The sequence below is a fragment of the Hevea brasiliensis genome, chromosome 6 (assembly GCF_030052815.1).
Source record: "Hevea brasiliensis isolate MT/VB/25A 57/8 chromosome 6, ASM3005281v1, whole genome shotgun sequence".
NCBI lineage: Eukaryota > Viridiplantae > Streptophyta > Magnoliopsida > Malpighiales > Euphorbiaceae > Hevea > Hevea brasiliensis.
The window spans coordinates 34,964,927-34,986,983 of record NC_079498.1 but is presented as its reverse complement, the minus strand read 5'-3'; the positions used below and the strand labels follow the sequence as shown (position 1 = coordinate 34,986,983).

At 33.0% G+C, this 22,057-nt stretch overlaps 1 protein-coding gene across 1 annotated transcript; it reads right to left on the bottom strand.

Annotated features, from left to right (window-relative positions):
* Positions 1 to 1,479: 1,479 nt before the first annotated feature.
* On the bottom strand, positions 1,480 to 20,238 carry LOC110655726 (probable apyrase 6). Its single transcript, XM_021812152.2, has 8 exons — positions 19,345 to 20,238; positions 18,460 to 18,572; positions 16,858 to 16,965; positions 15,590 to 15,644; positions 9,930 to 10,088; positions 6,180 to 6,277; positions 4,019 to 4,215; positions 1,480 to 1,810 (listed from the first exon to the last, which is right to left on the bottom strand). The coding sequence occupies exons 1-8, from the start codon at positions 19,973 to 19,975 to the stop codon at positions 1,540 to 1,542; spliced, it is 1,632 nt and encodes a 543-aa protein (XP_021667844.2). The 5' UTR covers positions 19,976 to 20,238; the 3' UTR covers positions 1,480 to 1,539.
* Between the last annotated feature and the right edge of the window lie 1,819 nt (positions 20,239 to 22,057).

Below are 22,057 nucleotides of genomic sequence, written 5' to 3'. Positions count from 1 at the left end.
CCCGTTGTCTCATGCAAGAAATGACGATGTGCTAATTTGAAATTATATGAAGTTTAGTGTGTTTTCAGTTCGTAATGCATATCATTTTGTAATACACGCTATACTTTCATCGGCTCCATCTTTGTCAAATGGTAAAAACGCTGACGCAATGTGGAAACTGTTGTGGAAGCAAATGGTTCCACCAAAAGTAAACCATCTTGTGCAAAGAGTTTGTGCCAAACAGTTGCCAGCATTCTCAAAATTAACTAAAAGGAAGGTTTTGACGAATGACCCTTGCCCGAGAAGTGGTGATGAAGTGGAAACAGTTCTGCAAGCGTTTTAAGGATGTGGGTCCAGTAAAGAGTATTGCATCTTAGTGCTTTGAATTTGAATGTGCAAGGTCAATGACTCTTTTGAGGACTGGTTGAGGGAGATTTTTCTGAGTTTCAAGGCTGAGGAGGTGGAGATGTTTTTCATTTTAATCTGGTCTATTTGGTATGTTAGAAATCAATTGGTCTATCAGCAAAAAGTCCAGCACCTTAGTAGCTCTGTAAATTAGGCCTTTCGACTCCGTGAGTTCAAAATAAGTAACCCGGAGAAGCTATCGTCTACTGTTTCACAAATGCAGTCTTGAAGGAACCTCCTCCAATCAATGCTGATGCATGATGCTGGATGTTTTGGGGTGGGCTTCATTGTTCGAGATAGCGATGGCCTTGCACTGATGTCTGGATGTCACAGGTTGGGTAACCATATGCTAGTTGATGATGCTAAGGTGAAAACGACTTCTTTTGCATTATAACGCGCGATAAAAGGTGGTTTCTTCCAAGTGATTGTGGAAACGGACTCATTGGCACTCGCTCATCATTTCAACACTAAGAGCTTTCCAAATTCTTATTTTGGGACCAGACTTTCTCCATATTCCAAATCCATCGTGCGTGCCGTGAGTCTTAATGTAGTTGCTCACAAACTTGCTAAAATGACACCCCATTTTATCAGAAGAGTATATATGAATGGAGGATGTTCCTCCTTCAGTAGCTGATTCTTTGTATCGGGATTTTCCTTCAGTTTAATGCAAGTTCCACTATTTATTTCTAAAAATCAAAGAAAAAAAGTTATCGTATCATTTTTAATGCAAGTTCACAAGGAGGATGATGTAGTATACGTAGAAATAGGTTCAATATTCCATTAATGCTATTCAAGTCATCTCCAAGGCGGTGAAGTTTCAAGTTTAAATCCCAAATAAAGTAAATTATACCAAAAAAAACCCATAAATTTTGGTAAACCACCAAAGCCAGTTACAGCAGTTTCTCCATTTACTACATTTAACATTATACGCCTCGTAACACTAAAACCAATCCACCTGTGTACGCCTCTAACGTGGAATGTGAATTGAAGAGTCATCCTTTATAAATGAAGAACTTGATTCAACTAATTATTAAATGAATTCACTTTTTTCCTAAAATAAAAGATAAAAATCTCCCTACGTGCGACTTGAATCCATAAAAATACAACAGAATGCACATATATTATTCTCACAAGAACAAAATGGTTGGGTGACAATCACCTGGGCACCCGTGTGACAATATAGTGCCCTTTTTCTAGATCATATACTGTTTTCAACTGTGGTTTTCGCCATTGTAGTAGAAAAAATACAGCAAGCAAAACTATTAGAAGAAAAGCAAACAATGAGAAGTATGTCACTGACTCGTTTCCAACAATTTGGTCAAGGTTATCCATTTCCATGTCAAGGGGCTCCAGCATTGATTGCAGGATAAAAGCTCCAAGACTCCAGTCAAAATGAAAGCTTCCAGTATAATTTGCAAAACCAATTCTGGAAAAAAAAAAAAAAGGAAGACTTAGTACAACTTAATTAGCAAAGTTTTTCTCCTGCTAATGGTTAAGACGCCATAACAACTATGCATCACTTTTTCCTCTGTTTAAGTGAAGGATGAATATCAGAGATGGCATAAAAAAGAAATTTTTTTCTTCAAGAGCTTTACAAAAATGAAAATATTGTGCCATAACAACAGCATGTGCAAGATGCTTACCAATTCACAATTTAACCAATGATTATGACGTATTTCATTGACAACTCAGTGCGAATTAGTTGGTGAGTTTTTTTTTTTTTTTTTTTTTTTTAACCCCAAAGGATGTAAATTAGTTGAATAGGCCCAGTTTGGACCCTAAAACTTCTAATATGTCCAACTTAACCCTTTTCGTTCACCATGCAATGATCTTCATCGCAGCAGGAGAAAAATGCCTCAATACAATAAAATACAAACTTTTGTAAATTTTAGCAATCTAACCCAAAACTTTTTTTTTTTTTTTTAATTTTTGTGGCACAGAAGGCCAGTACCTCAGCTAACGTGACAGGGTAGCTTGATTATTTTAATACGCACATCATTAAAAATTAAAATACAAAATTCTAACCATGATTTATCTTTATCCTTGGTTAACTAATCTTAACTTCAATTAACCAAAGTTACCCAAAAAGACTAAAAAACCTAACAAACTCCTCTTTCACCAAAGTCTCTCATCCCACTTCCACTTTTGACCCAGAAGAGCTTGTCAACAAACTCTTCTCCCTACAATCCCAACCCAAACTCCATGCCCCTACTCCCTCCTCATGTTATTCGACAAGTTGATCCATCAGAAGCACGAGCTCCACCTCCAAGACCTCAACAGAAAGTTTTCTCTCCTCACCTCCTCCTTCATCCTCAATAACCCCGACAAATCCTCTGTATCCTACGCTATACTCTTCTTCTGTGATATCAAGTTCAAGGAATCCCTATCTTCCTTCCCTCTTCAGCATCAATTAGCAGAAAAACAGATGAAAAGCAATTTGCAGTAAAACAAATTAGAAACTGGATTTCAGATAAAAGTGTTTGTGTTTTAATGTTTTGTGAGCTCCAGATGGATGAATAAGAAATAAATTAATGAAATTTGGGCTTGGGTTTCAGTTTGTTGGCTTTGATGGCGAAATGTGATGCAAATGCAGTGGAAATGGAGGTTTTATGGTTTCTGGTTTCTCACTCCCTTCGTTTTGCAATCATTTGAGCTCAAGTGTGACAAAAAGTCAAAAATGGGAAAAAATGGTGTTTGCAGTTGTGGTAGGAAGTGGACAGAAATGCGTGAGGTGTTGGGAGTGTGCCCTGGTATAAAGAAATGGGCATTCGATTTAATACTTTGTGCTTTTAATTTAGAGCTCAGATTATTTTTCATATGAAATTACAATTTTATCCTTAATTAATCAAGGTCAATAATAAGAAACCATGGCTAGAATTTTTTTTTCATTTTAATGATGTGGCATGTGGGCCTCACTCTCACATATTTATACTAAAATAATCTAGCTGGTTGGCTATGTCAGCTGAAGCACACTTTTCCCAAATTAATTTCAAAATTTGGATAATATTTCTACTAATTTCAGAAATCTGACCTAATTGTGCCAAGAAAAAGATTTTGGATTAAATCACAAAAACACACACACATGTTTGAGTTTTTTTTATTTAGGCGGAAAATAAAATATTAAAACACATGAGGCTTCAACATGCACCAACTAACGATGAAGGTCACTAGGATTTTATATGCAGGTTTACGCAAATGACTCGGTGCTTAAGTTGCAAGGAGAGCAACAATACATTTAATCATTCATTGGAATACCAAGGCTCTTGTGCAACAGTGCTACCATGTATGCAGAAGAAAAACAATGATGTGGCATGTGGATCTCACACATTTATATTAAAATAATCTAGCTGGCTTGCCATGTCAGCTGAAGCAGACTTCCCCCTAATTGATTTCAAAATTTGGAAAAAATTTCCATCAATTTCAGAAATCCAGCTTATTGCGCCAAAAAAGAGAAAGTTTTGAATTAAATTGCAAAAACATGCACATGTTTGGGTTTTTTTTTTCTTTTTTATTATTCAGGCCAGAAAATTAAAACAAATTTGGCTGCATACCAACTAATAAGGTCACTAGGATTTTTTATATGCAGGTTTATGCAAAAGACTGGGTGCTTAAGTTCCAAGGAGAGCAACAATACCTTTTATCATTCATTGGAATTCCAAGGCTGTCATGCAACAGTGCTACCATGTATGCAGAAGAAAAACAATATCTCAACAAATCCATATCATCAATGCCATGATGTTGACTTCTCAGTTCATCCCAATCATTTTCACAGTAATGTTGCCCAACTGCCTCCAATTCAAACAAAGTAGTCCTAGGAGCCAGGCCAAAGAACTGCACAGAAGGTTTAATAATTAGAGAGGAAATGAGGAAACAAGTAGAATAACCAATTACAAAGAAACATAGAAACAATGTTGAACACCTGCAATCCACTAAAATACACAGTAAATTGCAAGAACAGGTGCCAAAAATGTCATGCCACATTTTAAAGTATGGTTTAGGTTGACTAATTGTTTATTTCCCTCGCATATGGTTTAAGAAAAGGATATTTACTTCAAACTTCTCTATCTAAAATTTTAATATTTTCCTTTTATTCATTTATTTCCTTATTTTTCTGGTTATATTTATCTATGTATCCAAATATTTGTATCTGTATCCTTGCTTCCTTGATCTATGGTTGAAATTTTTCCTGTCTGCTTTAAAAGATATCATTCAAATACAAATCACACTATAAATTAAATTTCAAAAGACTTGAAAGTGTACTTGCAATGTAATCCCTTAACTATTCAAATAACATAAGTCCACGATCCAATTCAAAATAATTGAGTTCTAATTGGTCCCAATTTCCCAAGTCGCAACCCATAATAACTTTGAAGTTCTCTATTTCTTTAAGAAGCTACATATACATTGAAAAACTTCTGGAAGTTTAAGTATGCCATATTTTAGACCGCATTTCATCAGTCTAAGTCTCCAAGTGGCTCAATTTCAATAACAAAAGAAATCCCGAAATCCTTCAGTTTGAGAGGGACCCATAAGTATCAACTCTAGCAAAGTCTTGTTTAAGCCACTTTGTTGAGACTCCAACAATCCTTATCAAGGAAGGACAGATGTTGTGGAAAAATGCATAAAACATTAACAATAATTGGTGATACCGTGATAGTTTTATTGTTTTTGTGCATAATTTTAACAGTTCTATAAGCTATTTATGTTATTATTTTTATTAATTTTAAAAAGTTTCTAATACTTTAAATAATTTTTTTTATTATTTATTCTATTTTTTGTTTTTGTGTTGTCTTTTATATAGAGAATCAACATTGATGCATTGGCCATGTTTTCAATAAGTTATTTATGTTATTTTTTTATTAATTTTAATAAGTTTCTAATAATTTAAATAATTTTTTATTATTTATTCCTTTTTTTGTGTTGTCTTTTATATAGAGCATCAACATTGATGCATTGGCCATGTTCTCAATATGCATGCAGTAAATGACAAGTTCAAGGGCAAATTATCATGCAAAGAACTGATTTCTTCATTGGACCATGTTTCATATTTTAGTTGGTATGAAAAGAAGAATAAAGAAATTGAAAATGCAAAGATGATAATACATGCAGAGGCCATGTTCTTCAAGTTTTGGACCATGTTTTGCAAGTGCCATGCAGCTGTGTAATTGGATGTTGAAGACGCGAAAAAGAAAGCAGGCAGCAAAAAAACATGCCCAAGGGCGTGTCATGGAAAGAGACATGCTCAAGGGCGTGTTCTATGCAGGAATGATGCCTAAGGCATGAAATACCACCAGTCTGCTAGCCACATGGGCAAGGCCGTGTCAACTACAAAGGGTGGCGTTGTTTTTGTGTTTCACCAGCCAAATTTGTGTTTTGGGAATTTTGGAGGCTGGGACCACTTTCTAGGGTATGTAAACATATCTTTCATCAGCTCAAAACATCTTTTGGCTGAGACACCAAAAATCAGCCACAAATAAAAGGTCCCAAGGAAAAGCTCTTGGATACTTGGAAGATTTGGGGAGCAATCACCCGATTTTTGAAGACCAAAAGAGTTTTTCTTTCTTTTCTCCATTTATTTTGCTTTTAAATTTACAGTTTTCATTGTTAGGATATTGCTTTAAATTTAGATTCAAATAAATTTGTTTTTGGATCTTATACCAACAACATAATATACATCTGAGGTGGGAAAAGGGCATCTTTCATGATATATGTGTAGCCCATAGATAAAATGAATTAAAATTATATAACCTAAAGTGTTTGCCTTAAATTTCAAGTTAAATCCACTATATACGAACCTCAGAAGTATAGAACAAGGTTTCTTGAGAAACATGCTTCCCTTGTAGCTCCGAGAACAAAGATGGCACAATTTTACATGGCGAATGTAAGCATTTTGCTGCAAAAGGTAAAAATATAACAAATATTTTCTTGTATTCTTTCCAAGTAAAAAATCAAAGGGGTAGAGAAAGCGAGGATATCTATGAAGCAATAATAGAACAATCACAACTCTACCAGTGCTATCACTTAAGAGAGTGCAAGTGACAGAAAGGACAGATAAACTACAAGGAATGATTTTTCAAAATAAGCTTGTCCAAGCCCAATAATGTTGTTTATAAGACGCTAAAAGCATCTCTTCATTGGAAGAAAAGCATTTATGAACAAGGTATTGGAAAACTGCAGATACAAACATCATGAAAATTTAAGACACTGAAATCGGTTCGGGTTTGGACAATAAGGGTCTGTGATTTTAGATTTATAGCTGCATTGCCTCATATGAAATTATTAAATTTTAAAGAAAGTGTTGGCCAAATTATAATTTAATTCATTTTAATTCAAGTTTATACAAGTAATTAGATTGCTTCACATATCAAAATAATTAGTCAAGTCAATATTGCAATATAACCACTTATATTTACCCTTTTATGTTTATACTTTCCTGATGTACTCAAACGCAACCACATGGTTGTCACTTAACAATTAGTTTATATTTTAACCCAATATGGGCCCAATTATACAACTTTATGCGTAGCTGAAACTCACAATCCAATCCGGACTCTAATGCTATGTTAAATTCTAAAGAAAATATTGGTCAAATTACAATTTAATTCATTTTAATTCAAATTTATATAAGTGATTAATTTGCTTTATATATCAAAATGACTAGTCAAGTTAATATTGACATGGTCTGATACACCAGTTAACATTTGTAATAGATGTTACTGATGCAAAAACCCAAGAAGGAGCACCTTCTCTTTTTCCCAAACATAATTTCACCCACCCAATAGCTTTAAACACTGACACTCCTGAGTCCTCTCTTTTTTTCATTTCAGCCCTCTATATTCTAGCACATCAAAATTCTATTACTTCAACATCAGAACACTAGTTATGTTGAATTACAAGGGGTGCTTCAAAAGCTTTTTACACTATAAGGCATCATTTTGGTCCAGTTTAATTTGGCTATTATTTGAGTTGAACAATAAATTGTTAGATCTATAAGATTATTGCATATTTAGTTAAATTCTTGTTCCAGTACTGATTTGTGTCATTATGTGAACTTTTAAAAATATAATTCATAGTAGCGCTGCACAGTACTACAATCTGATATGGTCAAATATAGTTGGATATTGCAACACAGAGACCATCACTGACACCACTACCAATGTCATTATTTTAAAATCCTATTCATATATGATAACATATGATATTCCATGGCCTTAAAATTAAACTTCAACAGAAACTAATATCTTAAGACGTTGAATCAATAACCTCAAGGTCTCAACATTTCAGATCCAACATTAGAAGATGATGCCTAAACATGTATAAAATATTATTGCCTGACATATTAATATTACACGAGATAAGCATAAGTCAACTAGCAACCTACAACCTCCACTATATGTATTGGCCATTGATGCAAAGTAAAAAAGTTTATTAAAAGATCTATCAAAAAGATAGGTTATATTGCTGAGAACAGAAACCAACTTCAAAACATGAAGCAACTAAAACAGCCTAGGAGCTCCCTAGCCTAAATCTTTTTTCTAGCATTTTTGGAAGTCTGAAGATGCTGGTTGGTTCACCCGGTTAGATGCTTAAATCAATCTATGTTTCCTGGTTTGACTACTAGAATTGATCTGCTGGTTTTCCAGGCTCAAAGATTGAAAATGTCTTTCTAATGATGGAAATAACAACTGGAGTTTTCTAAACTGTGTGAAGCATGCAACATTTTGGACGCTAATATGTATCTTGTTGGGTACAAGCCATCCATAAAAAATAAATGCATAAAAAAAAAAATAGAGATCCACATATCCCAGCCATAATTTCATCTACCCTCAGCCATATAATTTAGCTCACAAAGTTAACAACTTCATATACACAACAAGACCTTCGATATTTCAATTCACAGTTTAACCAATGAAATCTAAGGTCCTGCAACCAGGATTGGTGAAACCCAAAGATCAGATATGTTTCTAAGCATCAGATAATTTTATCCTTGCCTTTCTTGGGCGATATCCTACATCAGATACCCAAATCTGTCTCTAAATTATGAGCATGTTTATACACATGGCGAACTAAAATGTTAAAACAACTACCCTTACCATCCTTATACAGGGGCTGCAAGAAGGCCCACGCTGGCCCTTTGACATAACGATGACATGAGAATTATGAATTGGTTGGTAGGAGATGCAAGCTACACTAGGTAGGGATGGATGCCCTCCCTACCTTCTTTGTGAAGGGAGGAAAGCTTTGTACCCTTTAAGGCAGGCATTTTTGTTAGCCAGATACACAATCTGCCACTTCTTTTCTTTTGACATAGCCAGACAATAACATCTTAACAAGTCTCAAACCAGAGGTACAAGATTTCCTTACTCTTGCTACTTCTAGATATCCATCTCAGGTTCCTTGTTTCTTGACAAAGTTAAAGGTTTAGGCATCAATTATTCTGCTCAAAACCTTCTCCTTCGAAGAACCTTCTATTAGTCATCACAACATATTGCTGTATTTAAATAATACAGCAAGTAAAGGTCTTGGGGCAAGTAACAAAGAAAAAAATTTGGATAATAAAGTCATTCTTATCAAGGCTGTGAAAATTAGGATTCTACCTTGAGTCGGTGGATTATCTTAATTATCAGATAACCAAAACCAACTGCAAAGATACAAAACCTTATCATCTATCAAATTAACTCCAATGTGAAGGTAAAAATGCAAAAGTCATAATAATTGGATCGTTGAATTCTAAAATCTGGATTTAACCCAAAATCGTTTAGAGTGGAGAAAGCGAATCCATATAGCCGACCCCAAATTTTTTGGATAAAGGCTTAGTTTAGTTGAGTTGAGTTGAGTTGAATTGAATTCTAAAATCTATCAAAAATTCAAGAAGCCAAAGTCATGTCCCTTTCCAATATCTATCCAATCTTCATTACACATATTAGCCCAAGCCCCTTCCTAGTTTTGCATTGAGGAATAAAAGAAGTCAGTTCTTTGCCATTGCAGGTGTCACAAAGTAAGGAAACAAACTTTCTTGCTGCTAATATCTGTTAAGAATTGGACCATATGATGCCTCTAGAATAGAAACAAAGCAAAATAGTGAACTTTTGGTTGGTGGTTGTTACAAATCTTTTTACTCTAAAAAACATAGAATATATATATAATAAAAGACATCATAGTATCTAACATGATGACACTAACACATGGTACGCATAATTTTATACTTTTTGAATTGCAAATTCCTGTCCGCCTGGCCCAGCCTGACACCCTTGGGCCTGGGCAGAGGGCCCAGCCAAATAAATAATTTTATATATTAAAATATATTTTATATATAAACATTATTTATTTAATAATTTTTTAAGAATATTTTTTTATTAATGCTGGGCCTAGCCCAGCCAATGATCAGGTCTAGATACAATTGCCAAAAGACTACAATAATAGGACAATCTTAAGAGAGTCCTCATTAGGCTCAGGTCAAAGGAAACAATGAATTATAAAACAACGAAACATTATTAAACATAAAAGGTCAAAAACTCATCAAACTTAGAATTATAAGATGTTACCTTGTCTACTCTTCAACAATGCCAAAGCTTCAAGTCTGCAGGCAGTAAAGTTTCCAGCTGGTTGCGATAAGAGAAGTTTGGCATCACTTGCATTGGATGCCAGCTCATATCCTTTGGGAATGCAAGGGTTGCCAAACGATCCCTCCTTATCATTAGGCACTGCGTAATCATTTTAGCAATACTTACAACATATCTAAAAAGATGCAAGGATACTTATTGAAATTGATGTTAAAACACTAACTATACAAGCCATCAAAATTTTGAATAGAAGTGAAACTGATATACCCGACCATTGCAAGTAAATATGTAGACCCCCAGAAGTAAACATGCAATGCACAAAACACCATAATTTATGGTACAGTTTAAAGTGAACCTTTCAAATCACATTTTTCCAGGAGCCAACTTCATTCCAAATATTTGTATGTATATTATTCACAAATCATCATTTATTTTTGAATTTCTTTTATGTAAATTGTATATGACATATAAATGAGACTTTAATCGATTTTTTTTAATGACCAATAAAATTTATTTATTAGGGAAATGCATTTAAAATTGCTGACTTCCTTGTTTATTTATGACAGGAAGTTAAATATTCAACAAAAAATAAAAAGCTCAATCCTCTTTTCACTTGCATTGGTTGGGCATACTTTGGAGGGACACCCCTTGTTTTTTTTATAAAAAGGAACTAATAGTTTTTGTAATAAGCTAAGTTTGGTTCATTTAGCTATCTGATTAAGGTTATATTGATTTGGAACACCTGTTTATATCTTTTCAACAGTCCACTTACAGAAAATTTCTTTCTTGATGAAAACTGTGTGAAATTTAGATAATTAATTATTCCTATAGTTTATAAGTCTCCCATCTCCCAACAACATTTATTATGAGAGGAAAGAGTTAAATTAATTCCTCAATCTTGCAAGTAACATATAAATACAGTTGGAACATCTTGAGAATGTACAAAATGAAAATATATGAGTACATAATTGTCTCTATAAGAGTCCGTGGATGTAGGCTCTCCATAGCTGAACCATATATATCCTTCTCTTGCCACTTTTTTCCTATCTTTTCTAACCTTCTAAATTTTAACATGGTATCAAAGTCAACCATTGTCTCGATATTGTTCCACCCGCAAATATTCATGCCTGCAAACTTCACACTCTAGATGTTTATGCCTGGGCATGAGGGAGGTGTGTTGTCTCACATGGTGTTATTAAGGCGAAATGCAACACTTAGGTGAGAGGGTACCCTATGGCTTTAGGCGAGGGGCGAGGGACTTTTTGAAGAGAGGCGCCATAGCCTAAATTGCCTAAATTATATAAACACAAACACGCATAGATTTTTAACATAAAAATATCATACAAGTAGATCAATCATAATACCAAAAAAATAAGAACATAATAATGTGCAAACATACTCAAAAAATCTAAAGGGATGGAGAACTCCCTCATAAATGAGTGATTGAATCGTAAATTAGAACTTCAATAAAAAACATAAGATTCACAGTAAATATTTCACTAGAGAGCTAGTCCACCTATAAATATGCCTCCTCACATGCATGCTCCAATAACAATGAGAACAAAATGGTATGAAAATATTTGAATTCATGCAGTATTGGAGCATTGTAGTAGTCCTCATTCCCAAAAATGATTTTCACATCTCAATTTCAAGGACATCATATCACAATATCCATTTAACAAAAAGCATATCACAATCACAATACCCATCAAACAAAACGAATAACACAATACCCATCTAACAAAAAATGAAACAACAAATTAAAAAGAAACAAATCTAGTAAAAAATTAAAATGAAACAAAAATTAAAATGAAACAAAAATTAAAAAAAAAAAAATACAAGTGCTGCACTGCTGTAAAGATGGTGTGATGAGAGAATAAAAGAAGAGAAAAAGAGAGAAGTAAGAGAGAAGAGAAGAAAAAAATTAAAATAGAAAAAAATTAAAGTTTTGTTGTGGCGTGATTGAGAGAAGAAGAAAGAAGGAGAGAAGAGAAAGAATAGAAGAAGAGAGAGAAAGAGGAAAGAAGAAGAAAAGGAGATAAAGAGAGGAATAAATACGTTATTGTGGTCTCCAATTTGGTGCCGCTGTGAAAGAAGACAAAAAGTTTGGGGTTTCTTTTAACTTTACGTTGTTTTAAAAAAAATAAAAAAAAAATGAAAAGAGAAAAGTTTTCATTATTTCTCACAGGCATTGCCTTCCACGCCTTTCGCCTCTCAACTTAGAGCCTCAGGCACTTGCCTCAGCACATGTTGACTCACCTCAACCAAGTAAGGTGCCAGGGGCTTGCCTGCCTTGCCTAGCACCTAGCCTCGCCTCGCCTCGCCTAGCACCTAACCTTACCTTTAACAACACTGATCCCACGTTGGTTTAGCTTAAGGCAAGAGAACTAAATATAAGAACTTGAGCAATCCTCCTCCTTAAACTAACTTTTGGGATTGAATTAGTTCTTATCCATTTTCTCTATATGTTATCAGAGTCTAGATTGAAGGCCTTACCATTCTTCTCCTTCATTAGAGCCAAGGCTTAAAGTCCCTACTTTATTCTTCTCCTTCATCAAAGCCAAGTGTTGAAGTCACTACTCTATTTTTCTTCCTCGAAGCCAAGGCCTTGAAGTCCTTACTCTATTTTCTCCCCTATTTCTCAAGAAAAGAAATAGACCCAAGAAAAAAGACATGTTAAAAAAAGAGAGAGAGAGAGAGAGAGAATTTTTTATAAAATGAAATTTAAAAAAAGCGAAGAGAGGACATATTAAAGAGAGAGAGAGAGAGAGAGAGATAAGTTGATAATGAACCCATGACTTTAGCAAAAATCTCATCAAGGAGGAATATTAGAATTGATGAGATTTTTCTTTAATGCATGAGATATGTCTCATTGAAAATCCCATGATTATGAGAAAATCATGAGATTAATTACTATAATCTGAGGGGCAATTTATGATTTATTAATAGCATCCTACAAATATTATGCATCTTCCATTATAAATATGGAGTTCTATGTACTATGCAAGACACACAACATAAGCGGAAAAAAATGTAGTCCTTTTGAGGTTTTGTGTCCGTGGATGTACGCTCTCTGTAGCCAAACCACATAAATCCTTCTTTTGCTACTTTTCTCCAATCTGTTCTATCCCTCTACATTTCAATTGTCTCCAAAACATGAAAAAAAAAAAATTCTACGTTTTATCCAGGCCTGTTGTCTAAAACAAGGTAAATTATTCAGAGAGCACTTTCTTGAACTTAAGTAGGATATGGGGAGCATTGGATGTGCATATAAAAGAAGAAGAACTGTAAATATATGCATTCACATATATAATGCCACACTTCTCCATAAACTCACTATATCAACTTTCTTTCTCTGTCATTTTAATACTTTAAATATATAAAGGAGGGGAGAGAGAGAGAGATTACAATGATAATATAATAGTGAAGAAAAATCCCTCATAATAATAGCGTTAAGAAGGAAATATGCAATCAATTTTGGAGATTGGAAATCTAGAATAGTTACCCTTAAACTTTCAATTGCCATTTAATTGAAACCCTGAGGTTTAGTACAAGGTTTTTTCCTCCTACCTTAAGACTAGAGTACGTATTGTCATACATTGACAGACTAAAATAGTTACCATGGTTTCTGCTGTTATTTATAGGTTTTACAATGGCCCGTTACATGATACATTGTTATTTACAGGCAAATCTAGATTTGCAGGTGCAACTGCCATCATGACCATTATATAACTCATGGCTGTTATTTACCATTACATAACAGTAATAGTCATTACTTTACCATTACGTAATGGTAACGGCCGTTACTTAATTATTCCTCTGCTGCAATTACATGGAAATAATATTATTTTACTTCTCCTTTTTTTGTCTGCATATTTCCTCTTCCATAGCTACTATCTCTCTCATATTCTCTCAAATTTTCACTCAAATTTCTCCTTTCTTTTACAAAATCTCTCTCTTATTGTTTGCTAAGCTAAGATCAGCGTTATTAAGGCGAAAGGAGACACTAAGGCAATAGGATACCCTATGGCCTTAGGCGATAGGCGAGAGGCGAGGCGAGAGGCGAGGCGAGGGCCTTTTTGAAGCAAGATGCTATAGCCTAAATTGCCTAAATTATATATATATATATATATATATACACACACTTTTAATATAAAAATTCATACCTTTAACTAGTTTAATAAGTAAAAAAGCATATTATAAAGCACATCACACCTCCAATTAATAGAACATAAACCATTTAAAAATCAAGTAACCATTTGCAAATACATAACACACCTCAATCTAACATATTACAATACCGTTTAATAAAAAAAATCACAATTGACAATTACCCATGCTCCAAGTCTCCAATTAATAAACCTAATTTCAAAATTAAATAACTATTTGCAAATACACACCTCAATCTAACATATCACAATACTCATTTAATAAAAAGCATATCAAAATTGACAATATCCATCTAACAAATACATATCACAATGCCCATATAACAAACAATGAAACAACAAATTAAAAAAGAAAAAAAAAAGTGTTGCTGCTGGGTAATTAAAAATGGCGTGACTGTGAGAGAAGAAAGCATAGAAGAAGAGAGGAGGAGAGAAGAGAGAAAGAAAAAAAAAAGTAAAAAGGAAGAAAGAATGTAGGAAAATAAGTGCTGCAGATAGATTAAAAATGGCATGACTGTGAGAGAAGAAAGAATAAAAGGAGGAGGAGGAGAGGAGAAAAAGAAATTTAAAAAGGAAAAAAGAAAAGAAGAAAAACATGGGTGCTGCGACAGACTTGAGAGAAGGGAAGAATAGAAGAAAGAGGAGAGCAGAGAGAGGAAGGAAGAAGTAGAGGAGAGAAAGAGAGGAAGGATGAGAGATAGACATACCTTATTCCTTGGGTTGTTCTTCTTTCCCTTTTTCAAGCAACCGTGGAGCCATGGGTGAAATGAGAGCCTCCTTTTTAGGGTTTTTAACTCTTGCCGTTTAAAGAATGAATAAAAAATAAAAAAATAAACGTTATGTAATAGAGGCATCGCCTCCCTCTCCTCACGCCCTGCCCCTCTCTCTCCCAGGCAATTGCCTCATGTAACCCAGGCTAGGCGGAGCTAGGCAAGGCGCTAGAGGATCGCCCCACCTCGCCTAGCGCCTAAGAGCGCCTTTAACAACACTGGCTAAGATCATTAGTAAATATTTCTATTCTAGCTATAATATTATTTAATGCTAATGATATTCAAAATATGATAGATTTAATGTCTTTATTTGATGTATTTGTGCTTATTATATAGTTGTATATCATAATTTTACTTGTATCTACTAATATTGTCATTTTTTGAACTTTACAAATTTTTCAAAAAATTTTGCATAACACCAAGCCATTACTGTTACATTACGGCCATTATAGGCCTATTCCGTTACCCGCGACCGCAATTTGAAACCATGATTGTTACAACTTCTCAAATCTTCTCAGAATCACAATTAGAATAGAACCAAAGATAACTAATGTTTGAGGGGGTAACTAAAGCAATGAGATAAAGAATGCTAGCAGTAGTAATAAGATATTAAATCGTGCTGATGCATTCCTCAAATTCAAAGCCTCTAAACTCAATCTCCATCCTACAGTTTTGTGAAAGAAAAGGTCAACACAAGACTTACGGGAGATCAACTCTCTAGAATGGTGTAGCTCATGTAGAGACTCCCATGCTGCATCCTACATGAAAACAATAGTCATTCTTTGGTTAAAGACCCTCCATAATATTATTAATGCCATTGATCTTATCAAAACAGCACAAAATAACACAAACTTGTGCAGAGAAGAGAACATAATGGCACAGAACCAGAAAGAACATTATCAAAGACTTTCTTGACGTGATAAAATAGCATAAAGAAAACAATGTATGGTTACTTTTGTGTCTTGACCTTAACTCATCAAAATAAGAATGGACCTGATTGTAATAAACACCCCCATGAGCCCCAATCCTGCCCCAAATAACTATTGCTGCATTGAATAATTGATTAATCATACCAAATTCATCAAGATTAGCAGTACATAAGAAGATTAAAGAGCATCCAAAAATCTGCATTTTAGAGAAAATTGAAATCAATTTTCAGTGTTTTCATCCAGACTTAATTGATAATGCTAAACTCTGTAATGCATTCTGATGCTTGTATGCAGCATATGAATGTCAACACAATGCAACCAACACAAGTCTTCAAGTATTCAAATTAAAAAAAAAAAAAAAAAAAGAAAGAATAATTCTGCTGAATAATAAATTCCAAATTATTGCAGTATGTTCAAAAGAATCAATACTGCAAGAGATTCAACTACTTAACTACTTGAATGAATAAAATAATAGTCCATTAAGGTCTCCACTTTGCCTTCCCATCTTTCTGCCATGCAATCATGAATAGATGCATATCATACATTATATAAGCCAGAGGACTATAATCTGCCTCCCAAAAGTTTACTGAGGTAGAAAGGGACACGAGAAGTGATTGATACAAAAAATTCAGGGTCTATATCTTGCTCATATTTGGGGCCCAACTCATGTGGATAACTGTCTGTCTGTCTTCTACTAAAGAGAAGGCTTCAAATTTTCATTTGGTCTATATATTCACGCATGAACTCAGACTCACTGGTGCTTAACAGGGAGTATTGCAGTGCAAACTGGTGATAATGAGTAAACACAAGCATGCACAAAAACTGTAGCTTTTACTGTAAGTTTCCACAGAAAAATCAACAGCAAACATGAATCACATCATGTGATACAATTTCATTCTAGCCAAAGCAGCTTTTATTCGCAAAAAAAATGCAAATTGGTATCCATAGCAAGATTTCCAATATCAGTTGGAAAGAATGAAAAAGAGACGAAAAATTGGGCATGTTGAACATTAAGTAGCAAAGGAATATACATGGGAAACACCTGGCCAAATTTCGGAAAGCTTTGTGTCTGAATATTGTAAGCAACTCCAGCCCATTTGATCATCCGTAGAGATTGCCCTTTTGCTACTTCTCTTGAAGCAAATGCAGCCTGCATATGTTAATTACAGGGATCAAATTTTCAATTTAGGATAGCATACATCCAAAAAGCAATATTAAAGGCATTTACATATAATTCACTCATTATCATTTAATGCCTGTGATATTACATTAACTTTATCCACAATGTTGACGATTATTATGGGGCAAAAAATGGCCTGTTTTTGGGATTGTAGTTCCAATCTGCTTTTTGGAAAAGCACCATTTTAAATGTTGTTAAAAAAAGTAGTTTGGAAAAGTTGTTTAGCAGTTTTGGAGTTCTTATGACTAAAACATGTCAAATTTAACTTAAAAACAATTTTTAATAGACTTTAATTAATATATTTAAGATAGTATTTTCTCAATAGCAGTTCAAATAGTAATGTTGATGGAAATTAACAAGAACAATAAAATCCTAGGAATGTTCATGAGATGATTCAAGATGCAATTGCACAAGAAGCTCCAATCACAAGGACTAGAGTTAAGAAGATGCAAGGGTTAATTGAGGAAGTAGTTGCACAAGAAGCTAAATATGGAGATACAATCAATAAATTGGAGTTACAAGAAGATAGGAAGTGGCTTATTTTGATCCAAGTTTGCATGGGAGATGATCAAGAAATATTTGGACAGAATTGACAGGCTACTATGCCAAATTGGCGTAACTTTTTTTTTTATCTAGGACAGGTCTGAATAGTTTTATTTAATTATTTTAGTCAGATTTATATATTTTAGGACTTATTTATGTGTTTTTGGGCGTTAGGTAGAAGTGCAGCTACTACAACTTTTTTATTAGTTTTTAGGTTTTATTTTATTTTTTTTAGAGATTTAGGGTTTCAGCTACATATATAAGGCTAACTTAATACTTTTCAATTGAACATTACTTTTGATTAAATTAATACGAGAGAGTGATTTTTCCTTAAGTTCTTTCTTGAACTAAACTAAATTCTCCAAGAGTGATTAATCTTGTAGGATTTAATAATCTTGATATTCTTAGTTCTTGTTTGATTATAAATTTTGGGTTAAGAATCCTTAATTCTACCTTTGAATTATCTTAGTTTTCAATTCTTTATAATTGATAGGTCAAGGCATTCCTTGGTGTTTGAACTTGATTTTGGCTTTATTGGGATTATAAACTAAGCATCGTTCTTGAGATTCGCATCAAATGTCAAAGGGACGTGAAGGCTAGAAAAGAATCCAATTTAAAAAAATCCAAAATTTTTATCATGTGCAGAGGAATTTGTCATCTTAATTCATAAGCATGTACCCTCTAGGGAAGAAAAGATGCTAGTATATCTAAAAAACTAAAGCAACGTGAGCCTGTGACAGAAGCAAATGGAACCCAAGCATCAGAAGTTCAAGCAACATTTAGTTGGCTAACAACAATCAAAAGACTTAGATGATCACCTTAATTTGAGTTGCATGGGGTACAAAGTAGCATGCATGGAATTTGACCGTTTAAAAAAGCAATTGTTTTTTTTTTAATTAAAGTTTTATGGTGGAAAACAACCTGCAAAGAAGTTCCACCAAGTTCAACTACCCCAGTGGTCTTCTGAGGATCACTTCCCAGTGTTCCAAGAGCATAGTTTACAGCAACCCAAGCAAAGACACCCTTTTCGCCATCTGCAATGTGATCACATCATCTGTCATCTAAATCAGGTTATTCTTAAACTTTTCTAACATAAGAGCTGCAAACAAAGGCCATTAACCTTCTTCTGTAAACAATGATAAATCAAAATAAAAGTACACAGTGCACAGGATGAAGGATTCAAGGAATGAGAAGTTAACCATTTGCTGTCTACATTTTAATACAAGAAAGAAAAGAAAGTTCAAAAACAAATGAAATGGTTAAATTGTTAAGGAGTATTTTTGGTTGATAACTGCAATATGAAATATGATGAAGACGATTAAGAAAATCAATTTCAACATGGGCTTCAATATAGTCAAATGGTCTTCTACCAACTACTAAACCAGTAAGGGTTAACCATCAAAAAAGTATAACATCTCATATTTACATGATGTAACTAATGACAGATCATCGCCATCATGAGACCATTTAAAAGCTTAAAAAAAATACAGCATCAATATCCCGGATGAAAAAACATGAAGCAGTTGAAAAGAGACACGAAAAGAACTCAAAACTACACTCTAGCTTGCCTGCTGCTCTTTGATCACTTTCTTACATTAACAAATATGTTCAGGTATAATAAAACATTGATTCTTAACCAAAGTGGTTCAGCTAAAATGCCATATCAAGAAACTTAAGCTCTCATATCTTAAAAATAATAATAAATCAAAAAATCAAATTGCATTTTCAATCAACCAAACTAGCAAAACAAAAAAGATGGAAAAAAAAAAAAAAAAAACTTCCACATCACAAACCAAAACCACAAACCTTCAATAAACCGTGCCCACTCTTCCTTAAACGTGAACCCAGACTCTCTCAAAACACGTCTACAAGACTCCAATATCATCTCTCTCACCTTCAACTCCAACCCCTCCGCTTCCTCACCACCGGCCATTAACTGCACCTTAGTATTCGCCCACTCTTTCTTGGGTACAAACCCCTTGGCAAACTCGACCAACCCATCAACCAAACCACCTGCATTATCCGGGTTCTCTGAAAATCCAGCCAATCGAGACCGAACCTTCATGGACCCAGCAATCAGCGGCATTTGACCATTGGTAAAAGGCATGCTTCCCTCCACCAAGAGCTCGTAGACGCGGACGCGAGACCCAGAAGGACCCGAATCGATAACAACAGAGAAGAATTGGGATTTGGGTTCTGCAAATTTCGACGAATGGTGGATCTTCTGAGCGGTAGAAAAGAGGTAAAAGAGGAAAGCAACTGTGAGAAGGGAGATGAAGAGGATAAGAAATTTGTGGGTTTGTGATTTGTTGTTGGGATTTTGAGGAGGTTGGTATGGAGAAGAGAAGGAGTCCAAGTGCATGCGAGGATGCAACTGTGTACGGTGAGGTGGGAAGTAGGCGGTAGAAGCTCTAGACTGAAGAGTTGAGAAATCCATGGAGTTTGGATTTTGGACATAGAGCAGAGAAAGATTCGTCGGTTACTTACATTTGGATGATCTGAGGTTATTGTTTATAGGTTCGTGTTAGATCAATCGATGATGAGTATAAAAGAAAACAAAGGTTCAACTAAGAATATGAGCATCTACCAGATTCAAAAAAATTTTTCCCATCAGTTGAAGGAGCACAAGCACCTCTCCTTCTTTCTCCTCCTCCCCTATAGCCCTCTTCTTCTTTTGATTTATTTTTAGTAATTATATTTTAGGGTAAAATTATTGTTAACCTCTCTATTTTAATAAAATTAAATATTTAACCTAATATTTTGATATATATATATATATATCAAAAAAAAAAATATATATATATATATACATATATATATATATATATATATAGCCTCTATTTGTTTAAAAGTATAATCTGTGCATGAAAAATATTTTTCATTTCATAAAAATGTTTTCAATTATTTAGTTTTAATAGTAAACCAACGATACATGTATATCACACATATATAAGTCATTTTTTTTTAAATATAGTTTACTTTTTTTATAAAAAAAAAAAATCTTTTATTAACTTATTTTAATAATAATTAAATTACTATTTATTTTTTTATCTTATTAAAATTAATTAATCGATCCCGTATTTAAAAAAATATATTATTTAATTTTTATATTTTAATAAAATTAATTAATTGAGTTTTAAATTTTAAAAAATATAATATTTTAGAAATATATTCCTAGATCAAAAATGAAACTTTTGCTAGACTAAATCTGAATTTATATTTTTCTTAAATTGCTTAATCACTTTTTATATAATTCTCTAAGTATTATTTTTCATATTTTCTTTATTGGAATAATTGTCTAATAGTATCGTCTTAATTACTTCAAAATTTAGGGAAATTGATTAACTTTTTTTGAATACATCTTGTACCATTTTCTATCAAAAGATGATAAAAGATAATGAAAAGAGAAATGTATGGGTGCAAAGGGAAAAAATATATATATACATATGAGTAGAGGCTTGGGGGGGGGGGGGGGGGGTGGGTTTGGGGGTTTGTGTAAGAAACATATAAACAAGAGAGGGTCAAGTCAATTTGATTATAACAAAAAATTTTTGAGGTTGTGTAAGAAACATATAAACAAGAGAGGGTCAAGTTAGTTTGATTATAACAAAAAATTTTTGAACAAAAAAAGTCTACAAAATTAACAGAACCAAATTACATGGATTAATAAATATATTTTTTAAAATATAGAAATTAATTAATTAACTTTATTAAAATAAAGAGATTAAAAAATAGTTTGATTGATATTAAAATATACTGACCAACAGAGATATTGATGCAAAGACTAAATAATTTAACAGACTATAAATAAAAATAAATAAATAACATATTTTCGAAATAGAAAGATTTAGTAGTTAGTTTTATTAAAATGTAAGGATTAAATAGTAGTTTTCTTTTTTTAATCTACTAATTGTAATTTATTTTATGAAATAATATTGTTTGAGTAATTAAAAATTAATTTCAATTTATCTATAATAGTTAAAACTAATAATGTATTCTAAAAAAAGTGTTATTATTTCATCTTTAATTTTATATAAGGATTTGGTAATTTTTAACCAAATAAATTGACACAGAAAGGAAAATTTTCACTTTTATTTAATTCTTCTTAATTATATTGAAATATTGTTTGAGAAATTTTTGTACTATTCCATATACTCTTCCATCATTTAGAACTTTTATTTAATTAGGTAAAAAATATTTTTAAAATTTATTGTCATAATTCATTTTCAAATCAAAACTAATCATTTTATTTATGCATTAGGCAAATTATTTATTATAATATAACTTAATATTTTTTTTATTTTGTATTTTTAAAATCATACTATTTATTAATTATAATAAATATAATTTAAATTAAAATTAAAATTTTAAATAATTATATGCCTATTTAAATCAAATTAAATTTTTAATTGCTAAATGATTATTAGTTTTTTAAATATTTTTTTACAACAACCATCATACTAAATGCCACACAACTGGCAATTCTATCATGGATAGATAGAAATTGTTTTGCATATTA

Coding starts and splice junctions, on each gene's coding strand:
- LOC110655726 (XM_021812152.2), bottom strand. CDS start 19,975: ATGGATTTCTCAACTCTTCAGTCTAGAGCTTCTACCGCCTACTTCCCA. Junction 16,966..18,459: donor TTGGTGGAACTTCTTTGCAG/GTTGTTTTCCAC, acceptor TAACATATGCAG/GCTGCATTTGCTTCAAGAGA. Junction 1,811..4,018: donor ATTCCAATGAATGATAAAAG/GTATTGTTGCTC, acceptor TTTTTTTTCCAG/AATTGGTTTTGCAAATTATA.